This window comes from Macaca fascicularis, chromosome 16 (genome assembly GCF_037993035.2).
Source record: "Macaca fascicularis isolate 582-1 chromosome 16, T2T-MFA8v1.1".
In the NCBI taxonomy this organism is placed as follows: Eukaryota; Metazoa; Chordata; class Mammalia; order Primates; family Cercopithecidae; genus Macaca; species Macaca fascicularis.
This window is the reverse complement of record NC_088390.1, coordinates 41,459,138-41,483,348: the sequence shown is the minus strand read 5'-3', so window position 1 is coordinate 41,483,348 and position 24,211 is coordinate 41,459,138. Positions and strand designations below refer to the sequence as shown.

Genomic DNA, 24,211 nt, shown 5'->3' with positions numbered 1-24,211 from the left:
AATTAGGGCAGAGGTGTCCAATCTTTTGGCTTTCCTGGGTCACATCGGAAAAAGAATTGCCTTGGGCCACACATAAAATACACTAATGAAAGCTGATGAGCTGAAAAAAAAATCGAAAGAAAATCTCATCATGTTTTATGAAAGCTTATGAATTTGTGTTGGGCTACATTCAGAGCCGTCCTGGGCTGCATGCAGCCTGTGGGCCAGGGGTTGGATAAGCTTGAATTAGGGAAAGGGCACAATTCACTCCATCACCGTTCCAGACAGAAAAAAACTGCACGTGCAAAATCACTGATGCAGGAAGAGCTGTGCCTTGTAAGAACTCAGAAAAAGCCAGCAAGATGTAACCTAAAGAAAGGGGTGGCTGGATGTAGCAAGGCTGAATGGACCATTATAAGGAGTTTTCTTTTTTCCTGCACGTAAGGGAGCCATTGCGGGGTTTGAGGGTGAAGAGCAACAGGCCAGATTTTTTATCTGAAAAGATAACCCTGGCTGCATCGTGGAGAATGGGTGGAAAGAGGCAGGAATGGAGACAGGAGGGTTCATCGGGAGGCTGTTATAGTGGTCCAGGCAGGTGATGATGGGGACTCGGACCAGAGTGGGGCGGTGGAGATGGGGAGAGCAGATCCAAGCTGTGTTCATGAGGATGACTTGGCAGAGCTTGAGACTTCCGAGCAGTAGAGGGAGAGAGAGGAGAGTTGGCAAGGGAGATCCTTCGTTTCAGGCAAGAGAGCTCAAGTTCATTGCTGATAAGTTCATTACAGATAAGTTCTTTATCTGTAATATAGGGAGAAAAGGGTTACAAGAATTAAATGAGCTATGTGGAAAAAGCACTTAGAACAATTCCTGATTCGTTGATGTCATTATCACTGTTATTGCTTTACAGGGTTGATGACTGTAGAAATGGTTTGCTTTTGTACTCAAGTATTAATTGAGTTGATCCATTTTATTTATTTATTTATTTATTTATTTACTGAGACAGAGTCTTGCTCTGTCATCCAGGCTGGAATGCAGTGGTAAGAGTTTGGCTTACTGCAACTTCTGCCACCTGGGTTCAAGCGGATCTACCACCTCAGCCTCTCAAGTAGCTAGGACCATAGGCGCATGCCACCACGCCTGGTTAATCTTTTTGTATTTTTAGTAGAGACCTGGTTTCACCATGTTGGCCAGGCTGGTTTCGAACTCCTGGACTCAAGTGATCGGCTCCCCACGGCCTCTCAAAGTGCCGGGATTACAGGCGTGAGCCACCACGCCCAGCCTTAACTTGACCCATTTTTTAAAAGGATACTAATTTCTAGGCCAGGCGTGGTGGCTCACACTTGTAATCCCAGCACCTTGGGATGCTGAGGCTGGGGAGTTGGGGAGTCTCTGCCTGAGTTCAGGAGTTTGAGACCAGCCCGGGCAACGTAGTGAGAACTCGTCTCTAAAAAAATGAAGAAAAATAACCGGGCAGGGTGTCGTGTGCCTGTACTCCAGGCTACGCGGGAGGCTGAGGTGGGAGGATCCCTGGGTCCGAAAGTTCGAGACTGCAGTGAGCCATGATGGCGCCACTGCCCCCAGTCTGGGCAAAGGAGTGAAACTTTGTTTCAAAATAAAATAAAATTAAAATGGGACTAGAATCCCTGTTGTGAAGAGTCAAAAGTTGACTGTGTCCTCTAAGACCCTGGGAAAAAATAAATGTGAAGGCTGCTGAGGGGCGGGAGGAGCACCAGGTAAACCCATTTCTAATCCCTGAGGCGTGCGCAGCGGGACGCTTCTCCTCCCCAACAGCAGAGGGCGATGTGGCCGGCGGCTACCCCGCCCGACCACGGAGATGGCGCTCTGTCTGCCGGGCTCTTTCTCCTCCACGTGGGTACGCAGGATGGCGGCGGCAGTGGCGGTGGGTGTGCGTGGATGGGGGCGGGGGGCGTCGCGGCGCTAGGGCCCGGGTCCCTGAGGCCGGAGGGAAACGAAGTGGGGCTCTTCCGGGCGGGCGACGAGACTGACTCCCGCCCCGCTTTCTCGCGCAGGACGAGTCGGTGGCGCGCGATGTGCAGCGGTTGCTAGTGCAGTTCCAGGATGAGGGCGGGCAGCTGCTGGGCTCCCCGTTCGACGTGCCCGTGGACATCACCCCGGACAGGCTGCAGCTCGTGTGCAACGCGCTACTGGCCCAGGTGAGCGGCTGCCAGGGCGGTCTCGCATCTCCACCCCCGGGCGGGTGCGGTGGGGGAATCAGATGACCGAGGGTCTGCGGTTCACGGTCCCCCCGCTAACGGTCTGTGGTGACCCACCCGGCGTGAGTTCCCACCTATGTCAGAGATGGAATCTGTGGCAAAGCGCTTTACACGCCAACCATCGGCGTCCACCTGTGGAGACGGGCCTAGCTTTGAACGCATTGGATACTGTATTTCATTGATTCCTTGTCACAGTCCCCCAAGATGGGGCACGTTAATATCTCCATTTTACAGCGTGGCCTGGAGGGACTCAATTATTTGCACGATACTATGTAGTAGGTAGCAGAGTTGGAATTGGAACCCAAAACTATCTGAGTACCCCTGCCTTTTTTTTTTTTTTTTTTGAGACGGAGTCTCGCTCTGTTGCTAGGCTGGCAAGCTGGAGTGCAGTGGTGTGATCTCGGCTCACTGCAATCTCTGCCTTCCGGGTTCAAGCGATTCTCCTGCCTCAGCCTCCCAAGTAGCTGGGACCACAGGTGCGCGCCACCACGCCCAGCTAATTGGTAGAGACGGGGGTTTCACCACGTTGGCCAGGATGGTCTCGATCTTTTGACCTCGTGATCTGCCCGCCTTGGCCTCCAAAGTGCTGGGGATTACTGGCGTAAGCCACCGCGCCAGGCCTTTGCTTTTAAACTTTAAGCCAGTGTGTTTACTGAAGAGCTGCCCTGGGGACAGAAAAGGTCCTTAAAATTGCAGTTCCTGGACCCCGTCCCAGGCTTACTAAACCAAACTCTAGGATGAAGTAGAAAGTCTACATTTTTTTAACAGGCTTTTTGGGTGCTTTTTACAGAAATACAGTGTGGTGTGGTAGTTTGGGAAACACTGCATAATGCTATATGTTAATCCTATCTTGGACCTAAAGAACCTGAATTAATCATTGGCAATGGGACATCGAACAAATTACTTAGTTGTTCTGAGCCTCTGCTTTTGAAACTGTCAGTAGGAATATTAGTATCTACTTCCCAGGGTTGTTATGAGATGCAGATAAAGAATTTCAGGCGGGGTGCGGTGGCTCATGCCTATAATCCCAGCACTTTGGGAAGCTAAGGTCGGCAGATCACTAGAGGTCAGGAGTTCGAGACCAGCTTAGCCAATATAGCGAAAACAGTCTCTACTGAAAATACAAAACTTAGCCGGGCGTGGTGGCAGGCGCCTGTAGTCCCAGTTCCTCAGGAGACTGAAGCAGGAGAATTGCTTGAACCCAGGAGGTGGAGGTTGCAGTGAGCTGAGATTTCACCACTGCACTCCAGCCTGGGCAACAGAGCGAGACTCCATCTCAAACACAAAAAGAAAAAAGAGTTTCGGAGTGCAGTGTAAGTGTCCTACAACTGCTGTTTAGTGATTTAAAAGGTCTTGCTCGGCTGGGCACAGTGGCTTACACCTGTAATCCCAGCACTTTGGGAGGCCGAGGCAGGTGGATCACCTGAAGTCACGAGTTTGAGACCAGCCTGGCCAACGTAGTGAAACCCTGTATCTACTAAAAATGTAAAACAGCCGGGCGTGGTGACGGGCGCTTGTAATCCCAGCTACTCGGGAGGCTGAGGCAGGAGACTCTTAAACCCAGGAGGCAGAGGTTGCAGTGAGTAGAGATTGCACCACTGCACTCCAGCCTGGGTGACGGAGTGAGACTCTTGTCTCAAAAATAAATAAATAAAAGGTCTTGCTCAATGGGCAATGATGGGGGTGTCCCTAGCACAGTGGCTGAAAAGAATAAGCTTCACCTCCCACAGCTCAGCAGGGAGCATCCCCGGCAGAGGGTGCCCCTGCACATCCTTTGATGAAGGGTTGCCCTTTACCATTGTCCTTCAGGAGGATCCCCTGCCACTGGCTTTCTTTGTCCACGATGCTGAGATCGTCTCCTCACTGGGGAAGACGTTGGAGTCCCAGGCAGTGGAGACTGAGAAGGTCCTAGACATCATCTACCAGCCACAGGCTGTCTTCAGAGTCCGGGCCGTGACTCGCTGCACCAGCTCCTTGGATGGTCACAGTGAGGCAGTCATTTCTGTGGCCTTCAGCCCCACGGGAAAGTAAGGACAGCTGCAGACTCATGGAGGGGGTATGTGGGGGTGCAGCCTCTGCCTGGTGTGGGGAGGGTCCCCCAGAGTTGTAACTGATGGGGCCTAAGGGCTGCTTACCATTGACCCAAGCTCTGGACTCAGCTTGCCATTAAGGGACTTCCTCAGTAGGGCGTGGTCCCCAAAGGCTAAGGACCCCTGCCTTGGACAAACCTTTCCTGGACTTGATTTCTCAAGATCTGAGCTGTGTGACTTGTATAAATCACTTAACCTTTCTGAGTTAATTTTTCATCTGTGAAACCGGGATTAGTTGCTTATCTCAAACTTAGGAAGGCAATGAGAACTTCAAAAGCTGGTTATAGCTGTGGAGAGGACAGAAATGGCCTCCTGGGGTATTCTCCCAGAGGGCGGCATCATTATTGTCTTTCTCCTTTTCAGGGTCGAGGAAAGAGTCCAGTTCCATATTCTGTTCACAGAAAGTGATTGAATAGGTGGCAGGAATGCACATATGCAGTATCAAGCATCCTCTGTTCTTCCCCCAGGTACCTGGCCAGTGGCTCTGGTGACACCACCGTGCGCTTCTGGGATCTCAGCACGGAGACACCACATTTCACATGCAAGGGTCAGTATGCAATTAGCCATTTAGGGGATCTTCTTTCTTTTTTGAGACAGGGTCTTGCTCTGTCGACCAGGATGGAGTACAGTGGTGCAGTCATAGCTAACTTGAACTCCTGGGCTCAAGCAGTCCCCCTACTTCAGGCTCCAGAGTAGCTGGGACGACAGGCACTTGCCACCACACCTGGCTCGTTTTTTGTTTTCATAGAGATGAGGGTCTCACTTTGCAGATTACAACCGCTTAATATCCAGTTGGTGGCTGTCTGTTCCTAGGTAGAGACCATGTCCTTGAGCGCAGCCAGCCACTTAGACACAAGCAGAAACTGCACCAAGGAGTCGATATGGGACGTGGGGAAAGGCTGACTGACTGGTAGCAAGGAGAACCTAATTTAAATCCTGCCTCTGCCACAGTGGTTTTCAAACTTGAGCACAAATCAGAATCGCCTCACCTTAGGGGCTTGTTAAAATACAGATTGCTGGCCGGGCACAGTGGCTCACGCCTGTAATCCCAGCACTTTGGGAGGCTGAGTCGTGCAGATCACAAGGTCAGGAGATTGAGACCATCCTGGCTCACACGGTGAAATGCTGTCTCTACTAAAAATACAAAAAATGAGCCGGGTGTGGTGTCGGGCGCCTGTAGTCCCAGCTACTTGGGAGGCTGAGGCAGAATGTCGTGATCCTGGGAGGCGGAGTTTGCAGTGAGCCGAGATGGCGCCAGTGCACTGCAGCCTGGGTGAGAGTGTGAGACTCCGTCTCAAAAAAACAAAAAATACAGATTGCTGGCCAGGCGTGGTGGCTCATATCTGTAATCCCAGCACTTTGGGAGGCCAAGGCAGGCAGATCACTTGAGGTCAGGAGTTCGAGACCAGCCTGACAGTGAAACCCCATTTCTACTAAAACTACAAAAATTAGCCAGGCATGGTGGCATGTGCTTGTAATCCCAGCTACTCGGGAGGCTGAGGCAGAAGAATTGCTTGAATCTAGGAGGTGGAGGTTGCAGTGAGCCGAGATGACACCACTGCACACCAGCCTGGGCGACAGAGTGCGACTCCATTAAAAAAAAAAAGAAGAAAACAAAAAAAATACAGATTGCCGGGTCCCACCCCCAGAGTTTTGGTTCTACTGGGCCTGGGTTAGGGCCTGGGAATTTGTGTTTCTAACAAGTTCTCAGGAGATGCTGATAATGCTGCTCTCGGGACCACACTTGAAGAACCACTGCTATACCAGATTGGTTGAGTGAACTTGTGTGTGTAGGGCATGTTCCCTTTCTAAGCTTCAGTCTTCTGGTCTGGAAAATGGGGATGATACTTCTTGCTTTGCTCCATACCTTAGAACCCTTGTGAGAATAACAAGGGATGACATGTACGAAAACACTTCATAGTATGTGTCACATAAGGAATCATTAGAGAGTGATGGTGTTATCCATGCAGCAAGATGCAGAGCTCTAACACTTGGGTTGCATTCTCTCCATCCCCAGAAAGCCTCATCGCTCCTTTTGTTCGATCATTCATTTATTCAAATGACTAAGGAGTACCTGGCACCTGCCAGGCACCGCTGGGCACTGGGAATAAAGACAGATGTAGTCCCTTATTTCTCCCTTCTCTGCTTTCTTAGGACACAGACACTGGGTCCTTAGTATATCGTGGTCTCCAGATGGCAAGAAGCTGGCCTCAGGCTGCAAGAATGGCCAGGTAGGTGGTGCTCAGGTTAACTAGGCAGAGACTCAAGGGCACCTTCCCTAGGGGACAGTTCAGAATCAGGTTCAGGAGTCTTCGGGGAGGGTTGGGTTGGAAGTGGTAGGCAGGGATTTTTGGTGGAGCCAGAGACCTGTTGGGGAGGATTATTCAGTGAACTTCTATCCTTCAGATTCTCCTCTGGGACCCAAGCACAGGGAAGCAGGTGGGCAGGACCCTCGCTGGCCACAGCAAGTGGATCACAGGCCTGAGCTGGGAGCCCCTCCATGCGTAAGTGACACTGATGGAGCTGGGACAAATGAGTCAGGGGATCAGAGACATCCCCTTTCCCTGCCCAACGCATAGAAGTTTTACGTGAGAGGACGAGATGGGCATGAGCTGAATGACCATGACGGCCTGTCAGGCATGGGAGAAGCGTATTCCAGGTGCGGACCTGCGTTGCTGCTTGGGAGAGGCTGCTCATCACAGGATCTGCTCGTTGCAACCACCTTGCAGTGCAGCCAGGTCTTGGTGTCAGAAAGCTGTCAAGAGATTGTCCATGGCCTTTTGAGTTGGGAATGGGGAGGTGCCATGGGCAGACAGATGTTGCCAGGTCACAGATGAGGTCACATCTCCCTTCTCTGCAGGAACCCTGAGTGCCGCTATGTGGCCAGCAGCTCCAAGGATGGCAGTGTGCGGATCTGGGACACAACTGCAGGCCGCTGTGAGCGCATCCTCACCGGGCACACCCAGTCAGTCACCTGTCTCCGGTGGGGAGGGGACGGGCTTCTCTACTCTGCCTCCCAGGACCGCACCATCAAAGTCTGGAGGGCTCATGACGTAAGCACTGGGAGGGTTCAGTAACCAGTCCAGAAAATCTCACGTCACAAGATGCTGGCACTCAGAACAACCTTGACATCTGCGAGTTCAGTGTTTCCCAGATGTGTGCTGGCAGCCCTGGTCAAGGAAGGTGTTTTGGGAATGAGGAGTTCTGTGGTTGGTGCTGCATCATAGTGGAGATTGCAGAGTCCCCATGAGATCGTCACACTCCGGAAATTCCTCCTGTAGGACACCTGTTGAGCTTTGTCAGATCTACCATATCCCAAACGTATTGGACTGGAGCTGTTTACTCTGCCATACCTAACTCCTCTTCTCTTCCGTGAAACATTTTCATGATCTGGACTCCATTTTACAAGTGGGGACAGACTTGACCCCAGAGGGGTGGTTTGATTAAGATCACAATGCATGAGTGAAGATGATTCTTAGTCCTGTACCACCCATCTCCTGGGGCTAATCTCCCAGGGATGGGGAGGAGTGTGTGTGTCTGACCTGACTCGCTCTGCCCTAGGGTGTGCTGTGCCGGACTCTGCAAGGCCACGGCCACTGGGTGAACACCATGGCCCTCAGCACTGACTATGCCCTGCGCACCGGGGCCTTTGAACCTGCTGAGGCCTCAGTTAATGCCCAAGACCTCCAAGGATCCTGTGAGTGATTGGGAGAAGGAAGAGCTGGGGCTGCTTGGGAAGGAGCCAGTTCTCTAGCTTAATGGGGAGTGTTTGCTCTTTGTATCAGATTTTCTAATCAGCCTTCTTCCTCATCTCCTCTTCTCCCCTCTGGTACCTGGACACAGTGCAGGAGTTGAAGGAGAGGGCTCTGAGCCGATACAACCTCGTGCGGGTGAGTGTGTGCCAGCCACATGCACCCCCAGCTCTGCCAGTCCTTAGCCAATCACTAAAACCCTCTCAGACCCTTCTCCCTTTTAGACCCAGCTCAGAAGTACCTGTTCCAAAAAGTTGTTCTTCATAATCCTAGTTTGCAGTCCTAAAATATTAATGTGCTAGAGATCATTTTATTTCATTTTTTGTTTAGTTTATTTGCTTACCTATTTATTATATTTCCGACATGCTTCTTTTTTATTTTAGTTTATTGTTTTATTTAAGATTGTTTACACATTCACGTTCAAAAAATACAAAAAGGTAGATCACGGAGTCTCCCATCTCTATTGTAGCATCCAGTGCTACCAATATCCTGAATCACCTTCCAGAGATTTAATATACACATATACACATGTCTATATACAGTATGTATGTATAAGCACACACACATACGTACATACATAAAATCCTACTCCTTTTAACACATTATTTTGTGCCTTGCTTTTTCTGTAATTGTGTGTCTTAAAAATATTTTTCTACATGCACGTAGAGTTTCTTTTGCCTTTTGGATGAAGTGACTTGCCTGGGATCACGTGCGAGTGAGTGTCCAACCCAGTCCTCATTGCTTCTAGTGCTGGCCTCTCTCTGTCCCTGGCATTGAGTAATCAGGATGTATGTTTGCTGCCAAAGTCGGGCCCTCCTTCTTTCTGAGACCACACCCAACACAGTGTGCTTTCTGCCTCCCCTAGGGCCACAGTCCAGAGAGGCTGGTGTCTGGCTCAGATGACTTCACCTTATTCCTGTGGTCCCCAGCAGAGGACAAAAAGCCTCTCACTCGGATGACAGGACACCAAGCTCTCATCAACCAGGTGCTCTTCTCTCCTGACTCCCGCATCGTGGCTAGTGCCTCCTTCGACAAGTCCATCAAGCTGTGGGATGGCAGGACGGGCAAGTGAGTGGGGGTGGGTACTGCCCCTCTGTAAGGAGTGAATAGTGGGAGTGGCTTGGCACTGCCACTTACTAGCTGTGTGGCCTTGGCAGGTATTTGGATTTTCTAAGCCACTGTTTCCTCTTTGGTAATATGCAGACCCCCTACCTCTCAGCTTTGTTACAAGGGTTTGTTTGTTTTAGAGATGAGTTTCACTCTCGCCTGGTGTTCAAGTGGCTGGAGTGCAGTGGCACGATCTTGGCTCATTACAACCTCTGCTTCCTGGGTTCAAGTGATTCTCCTGCCTCAGCCTCCCAAGTAGCTGGGATTACAGGCCTCTGCCACCGTGCCTGGCTAATTTTTGTATTTTTAGTTGAGACGGGGTTTCACCATGTTGACCAGGCTGGTCTTGAACTCCTGGGCTCAAGTGATCCAAATGCTTTGGCCTCCCAAAGTGCTGGGATTATAGGTGTAAGCCACCACGCCTGGCCTAGTTACAAGGATTTAATGAGACAGTATGTTTAGGACCCACACTAAATGGTCACTAAAAATGCTAGTTCAGGCCAGGTGCGGTGGCTCATGCTTGTAATCCCAGGACTTTGGGAGGCCGAGGCAGGCGGATCACCTGAGTTCAGGAGTTTGAGACCAGGCTGACCAACATGGCAAAACCCTGTCTCTACCAAAATACAAAAATTAACCAGGCGTGGTGGTACATTCCTATAATCCCAGCTACCCCTGAGGCTGAGGCAGGAGAATCGTTTGAACCTGGGACACGGAGGTTGCAGTGAGCCGAGATCACACCACTGCACTCCAGCCTGGGCAACAGAGTGAGACTCTGTCTCAAGAAAAAGCTAGTTTATGTCTTAGGAGAGAAGTGATCTTAGAGCTAGCTGAAGTGGTAGGGCTGTAGCCTTGGAGAAGGTGAAGTGGTGGTAGGTAGGCTTGTGGTACAAATGTTACTTGGACCTCCTCAAAGTGTGGGCCACAGACCAGTGGCATCAGCATCACATGGGAGCTTGATAGAAATGCAGAGTCCTGGCCCCCACTCAGACCCTGTGGATCTGATTCTTCATTTTAATAAAGTTACCAGGTGACTCTGCTACGCATTCTAGTGTGGGAACCCTTGGTGTGATGAGGCACAATGCCCTTGGGGTTAATCGGATCAGAGGAGAGGCAAAGGCAGAGGCAAGGGGAGAAAAAGAGCCAGGAATACCTTGTTGGGGTTGAAGGGGGACCTCTGCATCAGTCACTGTGTTTTCACACAGCAACCCTTTAACGTAGGTAATTGGGTTCCTTTTTAAAATAAGGAAACTGAGTCTCAGAGAGGCCTGATGGTTTGTCCAAAGAGAAACAGCTCGACTGTGTTGATGTGAAAGTTCAGGTCGGCCTGGCCCACTGTTACTCCATGCCACCTGTCAGCAGGCACCTGCTGCTTGGGGGGATGTCAGGCAGATGGGCTAAGCAGATGGCCACGTTGGAGTCTAAGGCATGCAAAGTTGTGCAGGTATGGAGGGCAAGCAAGAGGCATGCTAGAAGCTACTCATTTGCAGAAGTTTTACAAATTGTAATGACTGGTAATGATTAAAATGGCCTCGGATGGGGACCAGGCAGTATGATTTTGTAAAAGTTCCCAGGTATTTCTAACAAACAGCCAAGGTTGAGAACCATGACCATGAGCATAGGGGACCCTTCAGACGTGTTGGAAGATCTAACTCAGACTAAGATCCATCATTGTCTTCTGGACCAGGTACCTGGGTTCCCTACGCGGCCACGTGGCTGCCGTGTACCAGATTGCATGGTCAGCTGACAGCCGGCTCCTGGTCAGCGGCAGCAGTGACAGCACACTGAAGGTGTGGGATGTGAAGGCCCAGAAGCTGGCCATGGACCTGCCCGGCCACGCGGATGAGGTAGGGTCAACCCTCGGGCAGAGGCGGGATTGGGATTGGAGCCTGGCTGTCTCCCTCTCACCACCTCACCTGCCTTCCTCCTCTGCCTCCCTCCTCTGCCTCCCTTTAGGTATATGCTGTTGACTGGAGTCCAGATGGCCAGAGAGTGGCAAGTGGTGGGAAGGACAAATGCCTCCGGATGTGAGTGTGGGGGAGGTGGTGGTTGGCGTGCTTGGCCCTCCTGACCCTAAGCCAGTCCCTCTTTGCACACTTTCCCTTATGGCATAGAATTCCACAGGGTCCTCCAGGTGCTCAGACTGTCCTGAGGAGGTGTGTGGAGCCAGGTTCTCAGTGGGCAGGTGGGAGGGCAACCGGAATAACAGAGGCAATAGGATACCCTCTTAGAGGACGCGTCCAGGTCTTTCTGTCACTGGACTTCAGAGTCCCAAGACACGAGTTCAAATCCTAGTTCTGCCAATGAGTAATTACAGAGAACTTGGTTAATCAGTCTCCTGGGAATTATCAAACCATCGTAGACAGGATCAAAAATAGGAGGGTAAGCACTCTGGAAGCTAAAGTGTCGTGTGCTTATAAGGAATTGTGACTATTTGGTGGTGGGCATCCCAGGGGCCAGGCCCTGGGTGGAGGTCCTGGAGGCAGCAGACAGTGGGTGGGCAGCCTGAGTTTGGGTAGCCAGAGCAGAGACGGTCGCCTGGCTCTTGGTGACTCTGAGGGTGGACCACAGGCCGTCCGTCAGTTGACACTGGGATTATATGACAGCTTCCCTTTCCTGAGGTGGCATCTCCATCCTGACACCCTTCCCTTCTCCACAGATGGAGGAGATGAGAAGGCCTGCAGTTCTCTCTGACCCCCACCTGGACTCGGCCTCTGCCAGCCGCCTTTCCTGCCAGAGAACAAAGACTCGGGTGGCAGCGCACACACCCTTCCCACCAGTGGGGACCTGAGAATGCGCGTGGCCTGCTGTCCTCGACAGACCCGAGTGGGGTCTTCCCACAGATCCCCTGCTTGTGGCACACCCCAGAGCCAGAAATCGAAGGTCACAGGAAGTTGTCACCGAACTTGGCCTGTGTCTGCTACTCTATACCTTACTGGTACAGACGGGGGTGGTGGGCGGCCAGGCTCTGTGAGTGGGCCGCTAGTGTCAACTCTGTACAGGGTCAGACCCCAGGTTCTATGACCAAATAAATAACTTATGTTTTGTGTGTTGGGTTCTAATTCCTTGTCCTAGAATCCCCAGAACTCAATCAAGGACTGTGCTAAATCAGATTGTCCAGCCCCCTCCCTTGCACTGGACTACGCCAAAACCACACTGACCAGGCACTTGCCTTCCCTGTCTTCCCCCGTGTCGGTAAGAGAGAGGCCAGTCGTGATAGTGGCCAAGGAGAATCTAGGGCTGTATTGTTGTCCACTGCAGTAGGCACCGGCCATATGTGGCTGCTAGCACGAAATAGAAGTGCAGTTCCTCTGCCACACGGGGTAAGGCCTCCAGTATTGGACAGCGCACAGAAAGGTTTTCGTCATTCAGAGGGTTCTGCTGGCCAGCCCTGCTCTAGGGGACACCTCTGCCTTCCCGTAGCACACTGCCTGAGGCCCTGCCAGGCACCAAGCACTTCCCTGGGCCCTCAGGATAGAGCGGGGAAGGTGATGGTTCTTCCAGAGGATTCCCTCAGATGGGGAGGCAGCAGTAAGCTCTGAGCCCAAGTGGGTATGGTTGATAACAGAGGATAGTTCTCTGCCACATGAGAACTTTCAAGTAATGAAAGGAATTCCCATCAGGACTCAGACCGCAGGCCGAGATCTTGCCCTGCATGCACCCTGCCTCCGCTTTCTCCTGCATCCCATGCTAAGCTGGGTCATGGTATGAACTACTCAGATTGGATTTCCAAACCATCCTTGTATAAACTGCTCAGAACTAGCATATGGCTCCTTCTTACCCTCCTCCACCCTTTGTGCTTTTGGGTTTTGCGCGTCACCTAGCTGCGGTGCTTGGCCTCCACCTTGCACATCTCTGCAGTGAGGCTACATGAGAAGCGAACAAAGCTATCAGCCACTGAGCTCCTTGGTGTCAGGTGCTTGTCTGCTGTGCCCTCAGACTGTACCAGGCCTGGAAAGTTCTCAAGCCCCCAAACTTTTGATGAGGAAACACCACAAGAAGCTTAAATGATTAGCCCGCGCCCCCACATCCAGTAAGAGGAAGAGCTGGGATTAAACCAGACCCTTCCCCAAAGCTTATTGTGCACTTTGTACCACATCCCTTCCTCCAGAGCTCAAGCTAGTTTGACAGCTCATGGGCCACCACTTCTGTCCATGACAGCTATTTCTGTGTTTTTCTGGTGTAAGAGGCTTTTAGTCTTACAGCACCAGTCTCCCTGCCCCTGTCCCCCGCCCCACTGGGGAAGGGGTGATGGCAGCATCCTATTGCCTAGCTGCCTGTTTTCCATCTCCCTACTCATGTAGAGTCCGTCCTGGTGGAAACTAAGAGGTGGGTGACAGCCCATCTGAGGCTGTCTGCAGCATAAAGCAGATTTTAGGGTGCTAGATGGCCTGCAGTTCTTTAATGAGGGACCTGGACCCAGCCCAGATTTGTGGGAGGACGGAGTCTAGCAGCTGTGGGCAGTGGCTGAGCCTAGCATGGCCTGGCCTGGGATGTCTCCGGGTGAATGGGGCCCTTATCTATCTAGCCTTGGTCCCAGCCCAGGGGTGGGGTTCCCATACCACTCTGCCAGGCCCTTGGGCCTGCATAGTGCTGGTGGTACGGTAAGTCTCACAGTTCTGGTTCCTAAGGGCCCGGGGCCAAAGCTGAAAGTTGGTGAGGGGTGTCCTGGGGCCCTCCCTGTTAATAGGGAAATAGGTATTCCAGATCCTCCAGCCTCCGCATCTCCTCCAGCCCGATGGACACGATCTTTCGCTGGGGTTCCTTGCGCCGCACGGTGATCTGGATGGGGTTGTTCTCAGGAAAGCTGCTGAAGTCAGTGGCCAGGGTTGCAAACTGAAGTGAAACAAGAAAACCCTTCAGAATTCCTTCCGAGATCTGAGCCTGGCTCTCTATTACCTCCTTTTTTTTCTGTCTGCTAACTCAGACCTGTTTTAAACAGCCTTATCCAACCTAGCCATTGGTGCAGGAAACAGGTACAAAGATGCATGACTCAAGCCTGTGCCTCCTCAGTTATGGGATGTTTCCAACCAAAGGGCTGTCTCTACTCAGGCCTCTACACCCCTGTACCCCTACCCATACCCAGCTGTTCCCTTCTTCATCCCCCTTTAGCCTCTTGTCTTGCCTGTTTCTTTCAATGCCGTTGACTTCCCAGCCTACTCACAATTATTGGCACTGAGTTGCAGAGTCTAAAAACCAATGGCTTTGGAAGGGGAACATTATAGTGATGTTGAAAAATACGTTCGTTGAAAAATACGATGTTGAAAAATGCATTCCTAGTGGGCCCCAGAGGGCTTAATCCGTAAACCTTCCAGAAGCATGCATCCTGGAATTGATGCTTCTTGACCCAGGCGGAAGGAAAGCTAGCCAGATGAGACATGTGGGTATAGGGGTGTTCCCAACCTCCAAAGCCCTGGTTCCCTGGTTTGGGACTTCTCTCCACCCCCAAGACCCCTCTTTTCCCAGGGCTCACTTTGTAGGGCTTGCACCACTTCCCCACCCCAGCTGTATTGGCTGCACGGACAGTGAGGCAGTAACATGTGTTAGGCTTCAGCTCCATCAGCTTGACAGTGGTGCCCAAGATCTTGTTGAAGATCCATGGACGATTCTTTGCCTTGGGCAACTCATTCTCCTGTGTCTCGGCCGCCTCCTGCAACAGGACCTGGTAGAAACTGACCGGCTGCTTGCCCAAGGCGTAGGTCCAGGAAATCTAGGGTAAGAGAGAGCCCCAAGGCTTCCTCATATCTGTCCTGTCCTTCCTGTCCCCTCACCCTCCCAACTGGGGTCAGGATGTCCCACGCCCATCCCCTGCTCCTGCTGCGACCCAGGCAGGTCAGATGGAAGGTGCGAGGTACTGCAGCACTGAGTGTGGAAGCCCTGCCCCGCAGCATGTGCTACTCTCCTGGGCAGCCCCGCCCACTTTAGGGTGCACCCTCGTTCCATATTTCTTCTACACCGGGGTTCCCAACCCTTGGGTCATGGACTGATAGCAGATATCCTGTGCAGAACTGGATAGCACAGCAGGAGGAGATCGGTGGGCGAGCAAGCGAAGCTTCATCTACATTTACAGCTGCTTCCCACGGCTCACAGTACCACCTGAGCTCCGCCTCCTGTCAGATCAGCAGCGGCATTAGATTCTCACAGGCGAGTGAACCTATTGTGAATTGTATGGGAGGGATCTAAGCTGAATGCTCCTCATGAGAATCTAATACCTGATGATCTGTGACTGTCTCCCATCACCCCCAAATGGGACCCTCTTGTTGCAGGAAAACAAGCTCAGGGCTCCCACAGTTTCTACATTATGGTGAGTTGTATAATTATTTCATTATATATTACAATGTAATAATAATAGAAATAAAATACACAATAAATGTAATATGCTGAATCATCCTGAAACCATCCCCCCAACCTGATCCATGGAAAAATGATCTTCCATGAAACCAGTCCCTGGTGCCAAAAAGGTTGGGAACCCCTGTTCTAGACTCTGTCAGCTGAGAAGGACCTTAGAAATCTTCTTAACAACTAGGTCCAGAGAGGGCAAGTGACTGGTCCATCATCACACAGCAATTAAGTGACAGCCAGGGTTCAAACCCATAGCTCCAGAGCCCATACACTTTGTACTACAATGGTTGCTAAGCCTGGTTAAGCATCTCAGGGAGGTTTTATAACTGCAGATTTCTGGGCCTGCTGCCTCCTGTCTGGTTTCTCCTCCATCTAGGCCAGTGGTTGTCAAACTTGGTGTGCATTAGAATACCTTGGAGGACTTATTAAAAGATAGATTGCTGGCCTCCGCCCCAAAAGTTTCTGAGTCAGGAGGCCCAAATGTGATGGAGGGAGACGAGAATTTCTAACAATTTGCTGAGCGATGCTGACACTGTCCATCTGGAGAGCCCTTTGAGAAACACTGCTCTGGGCCATCCAAAAGTGGGAATTCCAGGCATCTTCCCAAGATACAGCTCGAATTGCTTTCATCATCTGATGTGAAGCTTTGTACAAAGCTGTTCCCTGTTAGTTACAGAAAAATCTATACAGTATCCTAACAGTAGAGTACTCTGGAAGATGACCCCAGACTAACATTCCCCGTCCTGACCCCTGTCTTCACTTCCCATAGTGTAGGACGGTGTTGTTCGGCGTGTGGCCTGCGGACTGGAAGCACCAGCATCCTCTGCGAATCTGTTACTAATGCAAATTATCAGGCTTCACCCCAGACCCTCTAGGGAGGAGGCCTAGGAATCCCGAGGAGCCTCACTTGAACCAGGTCCTCATCCAGGGCTTCTCATGCTTTCCTATTCCTACAGATCACCTGCCATCTTGTTCAAATTGAGATTTCCTCCCATACTTTCCTATGAGCTTTTGCTAGGGTCCGCCCCTCCAGGGAATGCTTTCCCTCCTCCACCTCTAGATGTTTACATGCTACCTCTGCTTCCCAGTTCAGATGTTACCAAAAGCCACCAGGCTTATTTCTGCATCTGGAAGTAATATATCTTTCCTCTGAAATCCTAGTGGCACTTCGCCTGAACTTTTCCTACAGCACTGAACGCTTTCTGTCTTGCACTGGAGTTTTTACAGACACGTCCTCTCCCTTCCTAAACCATGAACTTGAGGTCGAGATGCAGGTGGCAGGCACCTTCTCACTACCTATGGAGCTCAGCTCAGTGCCTGGCACAATAAGCCTCTGCTGAACGCATGAGCAAGGGAAACGCACCACAGCTGTGGAATTGCTGACAGTGTGCTCGAAGATGAAGGGGGTGTCCGGCAGGTCCACAACCACAGAAGATTCCGAGTGCGTTGAGGAGGTTTCTGTCTCCAGCTCAGGGTTGTCAAGGTCCAGCAGGCCCCTCGTGGCCATTTGGCACTTAGATGGGCATGGGCAGGGGCCGAGGGCCAGGTCCTCCTTTTCTGTATTCTTGGCCATCGGGGAGAAGCTGAGTTTGTTCAGCTCCCCCTCCAGCATCCCTGCAAAGAAGCTGCTGTTGGGCTGGGTCACAGCTAATTTGATGGGGTTCAGCAAGGTGGATGAGAAGGCAGAGATGCTGGTATCATCAGAGCTGCAATCTGAATCATCCACTGGCATCGGCTTCCTGGAGCAAGAGGGGAGACAGGTGAGTCAGATGAAGGAGGCCACCCCAGCCCGTTCCACCTGAGGGCTCCTGAGGACAGGCCTTGGGCCTGACTTACCAGCATGTCCAGCCACTTGCAAACAGCTTGGAACAGCCTCATTGCTCTATAGCATTGCATTAGAGTCACCAGGGCACTTACTAAAAATGCGGACTTTTAGTCTCTGGTCCCCAGTTAGCATGGGACTAGGGAATCTGCATCTTTAATAAGATTCTGACTGGGCACGCCGGCTCACGCCTATAATCTCAGCACTTTGGGAGGCCAAGGCGGGCGGATTACTTGAGGTCAGGAGTTAGAGACCAGCCTGGCCAACGTGGTGAAACCCTGTCTCCACTAAAAACACAAAAATTAGCTGAGTGTGGTGGTGGACGCCTGTAATCCCAGCTACTTGGGAGTCTGAGGCAGGAGAATTGCTTGAACCCGGGGGGCGGAAGTTGCAGTGAGCCGAGATCGCACCACTGCACTCCAGCCTGGGCGACAGAGGGAAACTCCGTCTCAAAAAAAAAAAAAAAAAAAAATCCTTAGAAAATCACAATTTAAAAAACATGCTAAAATGGCAAGTCCTCCCTCCAAATGCGGTGCAAATGCCCCAGGGAATAACCACAAAGACCTACTGGCCTATGGAAGTAACACATTCAATTTCATTAATATTTATTTACTATTGTTTAAATTTTAATGGAATTACTAATATTTACTTACATTTTAGTAGCATTTAATAATATCTATTAATATCTAGCATGTAAAATTAACAGGAATACAAATACACATATGGGCCAGGTGCAAAATCTCAGCACTTTGGGAGGCCATGGCGGGTGTATTACCTGACGTCAGGAGTTCAAGACCAGCCTGGCCAACATGGTGAAACCTTGTCTCTACTAAAAATACAAAAAATTAGCTGGGCATGGTGGTGGGTGCCTGTAATTCCAGCTACTTGGAAGGCTGAGGCAGGAGGATCGCTTGAGCCCGCTAGGTGGAGGGTGCAGTGAGCCGAGATCGTGCCACTGTACTCCAGCCTGGGCAATAGAGCAAGACCCCGTCTCAGAAATAAATAAAATAAAACAAATGTACATATGTTGGGGTGGATGCTCAAAAACTTGTTTCTTCCATTCTGAATTTTTAAAAATTATGAAGTATTTTAAACTTATACAAAAATATCAAGAATATTATATTAAACCTCCATTTACTCCTCATCTAGCTTTATTTTAAATTGTGTATTTATTAGGCAATGTGCGACTCTATAGGTTTCTTACACATTTGTTATCTCTAGATAAGATCTATTATTTTTCACGTTTGTAGACGTCATATAAATAAAAGATATTATTCGGCACATATCCATCTGCAACTTGCTTTTTTCACTCGACTTTGTGCTGACATTCATCTATAGTGATACATGTAGCTCTGGTTCAGTCATTTTTACTGTTATATGATTTGCCATTACACGGATACTTGTTTTTGTTTTGTTTTTTTGAGACAGGGTCTCCCTCTGCTGCCCAGGCTGGAGTGCAGTGGCGCAAACTCCTAGGCTCAAGCCATCCACCCACCTTATCCTGAGTAGCTAGGACTACAGGTGCACATCACCATGTCTAGCTAGTTTTCATACTTTTCTGTAGACGCAGGGTTTTGCCATGTTGCCCAGGCTGATTTCGAACTCCTGGGTTCAAGTGATCCTCCCAAAGTGCTTGGATTATAGGTATCAGCCACTTTGCCCGGCCTATGTGGATATTTGTTTTGTTATCAATTTTTTGCTATTACAAAGAAAAACCTTGTACATGATCCCCATCACTTAATATTTTTTTTCTGTTTTTACTCTCTTTGTTTGTTTGTTTGTTTGTTTTTGAGCCGGATTCTTGCTCTGTTGCCCAGGCTGGAGTGCGCTGGTGTGACCTCGACTCACTGCAACCTCTGCCTCCCTGGCTTAAGCGATTCTCCTGCCTCAGCCTTCCGAGTATCTGGGATTACAGGCCCATGCTGCCACATCTGGCCAACTTTTGTATTTTTAGTAGAGATGGGTTTTACCATGTTGGCTAGGCTGGTCTCAAACTCCTGACCTCAGGTGATTTGCCCACCTCAGCCTCCCAAAGTGCTGGGATTACAGGCATGAGCCACGGCCCCCAGACAAATAAAAAAAAAACAATATTTTTTTAACTGATGAAGAATACCAAGCCAAAAAGTTTGGCTTTCAAATCTTTTTTTTTTTACCTTTACCCAGAGTAAAATACACTTTCCATGGTAACTTAGTACGGGTATATATACATCTATAACTAAAACAAACATTTTGCAGACCAATACTTACTCTGTGTGCAATGGGCTCTGGAATTTCCAATTATATTATAGTTTATTTATTTATTTGTTTGTTTTTGGGACGGAGTCTCACTCTGTCGGCCAGGCTGGAGTGCAGTGGTGTGATCTCAGCTCACTGCAACCTCCCCTCCTGGGTTTGAGCGATTCTTCTGCCTCAGCCTCTCAGGTAGCTGGGACTACAGGTGCAACCACCATGCCCGGCTAATTTATGTATTTTTAGTAGAGAAGGGGTTTCATCATGTTGGCCAGGATGGTCTTGATCTCTTGATCTCGTGGTCCACCTGCCTTGGGCTTCGAAAGTGCTGGGATTACAGGCGTGAGCCACTGCACCTGGCCAGTTTAGTTTTATCATAGTGGTCTTCACCAACTAGAAGGACTTCTTGACCCATTAATAGGTCATAATCCAGTTTGTGGATCCCTTACTCCCAGCCAGCCTCCCATGTCTTGGTTGATGAATGGGCCAAGTTTTTACTCCCCAAGTTCCAGCCTCATCAGCCTCCTTCTGGGAAATCCTGATTAGCCCAGATGGACATTTGGACAAGGGATAGCACAGGACAATCCTATGCTAGCCCTTGGTGGACATTTGGAATAAATGATTCCCCCACCAAGGTCTTTTGTAGACTGAAGAGTCTGGGTATTAGGCTGCTAGGCACTGGCTACATGCTGAACATCTCCTCCTCCTGATGTTCACAACAGCTCTGCTGGATGGGTGTTAGCCCCATTTGGCAAACGAGAGGTTGAAGGTCCCTGATCGATTTTTTTTTTTTTTTTTTTTTAAATACAGAGTCTTGCTCTGTCTCCCAAACCCGTGGCTGGAGTGCAATGGCACAGTCTTGGCTCACTGCAACCTCTACCTCCCAGGTTCAAAGGATTCTCCTGCCTCAGCCTCTCGAGTAGCTGGGACTACAGGCGCGTGCCACCACGCCCAGCTAATTTTTGTATTTTTAGTAGAGACGAGGTTTCATCACGTTGGCCAGGCTGGTCTCAAACGCCTGACTTCACCGCCCGCCTCAGCCTCTCAAAGTGCTGGGTTTACAGGTGTGAGCCACCCTATCTGGCCTCTGATCTTAACTAACTTGTCTAAGACCATAAATCTCTAAGTGGCAGAACTTGGATTTGAATTTGGGCTTCCAGCCCAAGATTCCCAGTATACCATGAAGTTTCCTACAAGTATCCATCACTTTAGCCACACCTGCTCGCTTATGGGCACTTTCAGGAATGGACACCACAGCCCTTTCATAGAATCAAGACCAGCTATGTAGTTTGTGGGGCCCAGTGCAAACTGAAGTACATTGAGCCCCTTATTCAAAGATTATGAATTTGAAGATAGTAACAGCAAAGCGTTAAACTAAGCACAAGCCCCTTGTAAGTGCAGGGCCATGTGTGCATAGGTCTGCACAGGTCACCCAACCATAAAAATACCCTGCATGAGGCCGGGCGCGATGGCTCACGCCTGTAATCCCAGCACTTTGGGAGGCCGAGGCGGGTGGATCATGAGGTCAGGAGATCGAGACCATCCTGGCTAACACGGTGAAACCTCGTCTCTACTAAAAATACAAAAAATTAGCCAGGCGTGTGGTGGGCGCCTGTAATCCCAGCTGCTCAGGAGGCTGAGGCTGGAGAATGGCGTGAACCCAGGAGACGGAGCTTGCAGTGAGCTGAGATCGCGCCACTGCACTCCAGCCTGGGCGACAGAGCGAGACTCCATGTTGAAAAAAAAAAAAATACCCTGCATGTAATTCCCCCAGCCCATATCACCCTGCACCACCACCCCTTCACTGGCTAACTCCTTTCTTTCCTTGGAGACTCAGCTCAAATATCACTTCCTTCAAGAAGCCTCCCTCAACTGCACCCAGTCTCAAGCTATACTAAGCGCCTCTGGTCCTTCAAGGCATCCTGTCCTGGCACTTACCAGACTATGCTGTATCATTCTCGTTATTGCATGATCCCCGTCCTTTCAACCCTGACCTCCATATACCAGTCTGGGAGCTCCTTAAAGGCAGGGACTGTGCTTTCCAGCTGTACGTTCCCAGAACTTCAACACTGGGCCAGACACCTTGCAGGTGCTCAAAGAGTTTTGTGGAATGAAGTAGAGGAAACCCAGACTCGGTGAGGAGGAACAGCAAAACCCAATCCGAAGGAAGGCAGGCTACTGGGGAACAGTCAGGTAAATGAAGTTGCCAAACAGGGAGGGTTGAGGAAGAGGAGCCATGGGGGTGTTGGGGGTTTGGTGGTGGTGAGGACCACAGCCAGACAAGGCAGGACAACGAGCACTGTCAATAAAACTGACTAATCCAGGAAGGCCTCCTGGAGTGGGAGCGCCATATGCCTCCAAGAAGTGATTTGGGGCTTAGGAATACATAAATAGATCCAACCTGCTCACACACTCTTCTCTGGGAGTCAAGGAACTGGATTGTGACAAGTCATGGAAGTACAGCTTCTTTAAGTCTCTCTGCCCAGCCCCCAGCTCCAGCCTTTCTTAGAAACTATAGGCACGGTGGCTCACACCTACAACACTGTGGGAAGCTGAGGCGGGAGGATTGCTTGAGCCCAGAAGTTCAAGACCAGCCTGGGCAACATGGTGAAACCCTGTTTCCACAATAAAAAAAAAAAAGAAAATGAAAATTAGCCAGGTGTGGTGGTGGCGCATAAATAGTCCCAGTTACTTGGGAGGCTGAGGTGGGAGGATCACTTGAGCTCAAGAAGTCAAGGCTACAGTGAGCTGAGATTGCACTGCTGCACTCCAGCCTGGGTGACAAAGCCAGACCCTGTAAAAAAAAAAGAAGAAAAGAAAAAGAAAGAGAGAGAGAGAGAGAGAGAGGAAAGGACCAGATTTGTGTCTTACGGTAGGTTGATGGTATCATCCTCCAAGAAGTTGACCAAATTGCCCTTTGAGGAAAGTGGGAGTCCTTTGGTAGTGACGGTCCGGTTCATAGACTTGGGGTTTGGAAAGGGTTTTGGCAGTTGGTCGAGGGCATTCATCATGTTGAAGTTTTCTTTCTTCAGTACAGCCTCCTCCCCATCTCCCACTTGATGGAGTGCCTCTGATGCCATCTGGTTTGTTTGGGATGACAGCCGTCACTGTGCAGGACAACCCAGCTGACCAGAAGCAGAGAGAAACTGTGGTGGCAATGGACCACCTTTAGTCTGGGCAGGATGCGGGTGCAACGAGCTGACTTCATAATCATCACAGAGTGTAACAATTACGGGCCAGCCTCCCCCCTTGATTTGAGGCCACTGCTGTCCCGCTAGCTATGTGGCTGGCCAGACCAAGGGCCAGTGTGACTGAGACGCAGCATCATGAGAGGGGTAAAACCAAGGAACAGACTGCATGAGCCCTTGGGCCCCTTCCAGCTCTAATACTCCATGGTGAGAGCAGCCCTGCCCTTCTCTGAAGATCTCAAAATGCCTGACACCTGTGCCCTTCAGCACTGCCCTGCGAAGGAGAAGAAGGATGGTGACAGACGGGCATGTAGAGGATGGCGGTGTGGCCCTGAGAGATAGGCAGTATTAGAAAGTGTCTGTTGGGGAGGGAAACTTTGTCCGTAGATGCCAAGGCTCTCTATCCTGAAACCACAGGCGGCAGATTCCACTGTGCCCAGTAGGTTGGGGAAAGGGAAAGCCCAGACGGTTTATAGGGGTTCATGGCTCACATATGATCAGACTTCACCGCTAGAATTCTAAATGTGCTTCACCGACACTCCCAATACCTTCCTGTGTGGAGGGACAATGGTGGTTGTTGCAGCAGAATACAGAGATAGGCCACACCTGATCTCTGCTCTCAGAGAAACCACGTTACAGTAGGAAAACATGTACACAGCTTCATGGGTGGGGAGGGGAGCTGTTAGAAAGCACTGGCTCTGCAGTCAGACGTGGATGTGAAGTCCAGCCCTGTGCTGCCTAGCTGGGTGACCTTGGGCAAGTGACTTAACCTCACCGAACCTCAGTTTCTTCATTGGTGAAACAGGGATAAAAAATAGCGCCTCCCTCACAGGTTTGTGATGAGATAACCATGTACAGTTTTATTTCTTCCTGTGGATGAGGCAAAGAACATTTAAAAATGCCAAATTATGCCGGGCGCGGTGGCTCAAGCCTGTAATCCCAGCACTTTGGGAGGCCAAGACGGGCGGATCACGAGGTCAGGAGATGGAGACCATCCTCGCTAACATGGTGAAACCCCGTCTCCACTAAAAAAATACAAAAAACTAGCCGCTTGAGGTGGGGCGCCTGTAGTCCCAACTACTCGGGAGGCTGAGGCAGGAGAATGGCGTAAACCCGGGAGGAGGAGCTTGCAGTGAGCTGGGATCCGGCCACTGCACTCCAGCCTAGGCGACAGAGCGAGACTCCGTCTCAAAAAAAAAAAAAAAAAAGCCAAATTATGTATTTTTGTGTGTGTTCTATATAACTAAGGTTTTCTGCCTTAAAAATAAATAAATAAATAAATAAATAATAAATAAAGGCCAGGCACGGTGGCTCACACCTGTAATCCCTGCACTTTCGGAGACGAACGCAGGAGGACTGTTTGAGCCCAGGAGTTCGAGACCTGCCTGGGCAATACGGTGAAACCCCATTTTGTAGAGGTGAAACCTCTACAAAAAAAATACAAAAATTAGCTGGGCAATGTGGCGCCTGA

The 24,211-nt window shown here is 50.3% G+C and overlaps 2 protein-coding genes across 7 annotated transcripts; one reads left to right on the top strand and one right to left on the bottom strand.

The window, feature by feature from the left end:
• The first annotated feature begins 1,839 nt into the window (after positions 1 to 1,839).
• Positions 1,840 to 12,208, top strand: NLE1 (notchless homolog 1). 6 transcript variants are annotated; one of them, XM_005583455.4, is made up of 13 exons: positions 1,840 to 1,879; positions 2,010 to 2,153; positions 4,023 to 4,240; positions 4,771 to 4,850; positions 6,458 to 6,534; positions 6,710 to 6,807; positions 7,164 to 7,356; positions 7,865 to 8,000; positions 8,147 to 8,193; positions 8,921 to 9,123; positions 10,847 to 11,006; positions 11,116 to 11,186; positions 11,819 to 12,208. In XM_005583455.4, the coding sequence occupies exons 1-13, from the start codon at positions 1,862 to 1,864 to the stop codon at positions 11,829 to 11,831; spliced, it is 1,458 nt and encodes a 485-aa protein (XP_005583512.3). In that variant the 5' UTR covers positions 1,840 to 1,861; the 3' UTR covers positions 11,832 to 12,208. The 6 variants fall into 6 exon arrangements, with proteins under 6 accessions (XP_005583512.3, XP_073875116.1, XP_073875114.1 ...); XM_074019015.1 differs by having other exon boundaries at positions 4,023 to 4,269; XM_074019013.1 differs by lacking the exon at positions 6,710 to 6,807.
• Positions 12,209 to 13,545: 1,337 nt separating this feature from the next.
• On the bottom strand, positions 13,546 to 22,741 carry FNDC8 (fibronectin type III domain containing 8). The gene is made up of 4 exons (XM_045375152.3): positions 22,424 to 22,741; positions 16,865 to 17,240; positions 14,633 to 14,869; positions 13,546 to 13,995 (listed from the first exon to the last, which is right to left on the bottom strand). Exons 1-4 carry the CDS (start codon positions 22,630 to 22,632, stop codon positions 13,843 to 13,845), a joined length of 975 nt encoding a protein of 324 aa, XP_045231087.1. The 5' UTR covers positions 22,633 to 22,741; the 3' UTR covers positions 13,546 to 13,842.
• Positions 22,742 to 24,211: the final 1,470 nt, after the last annotated feature.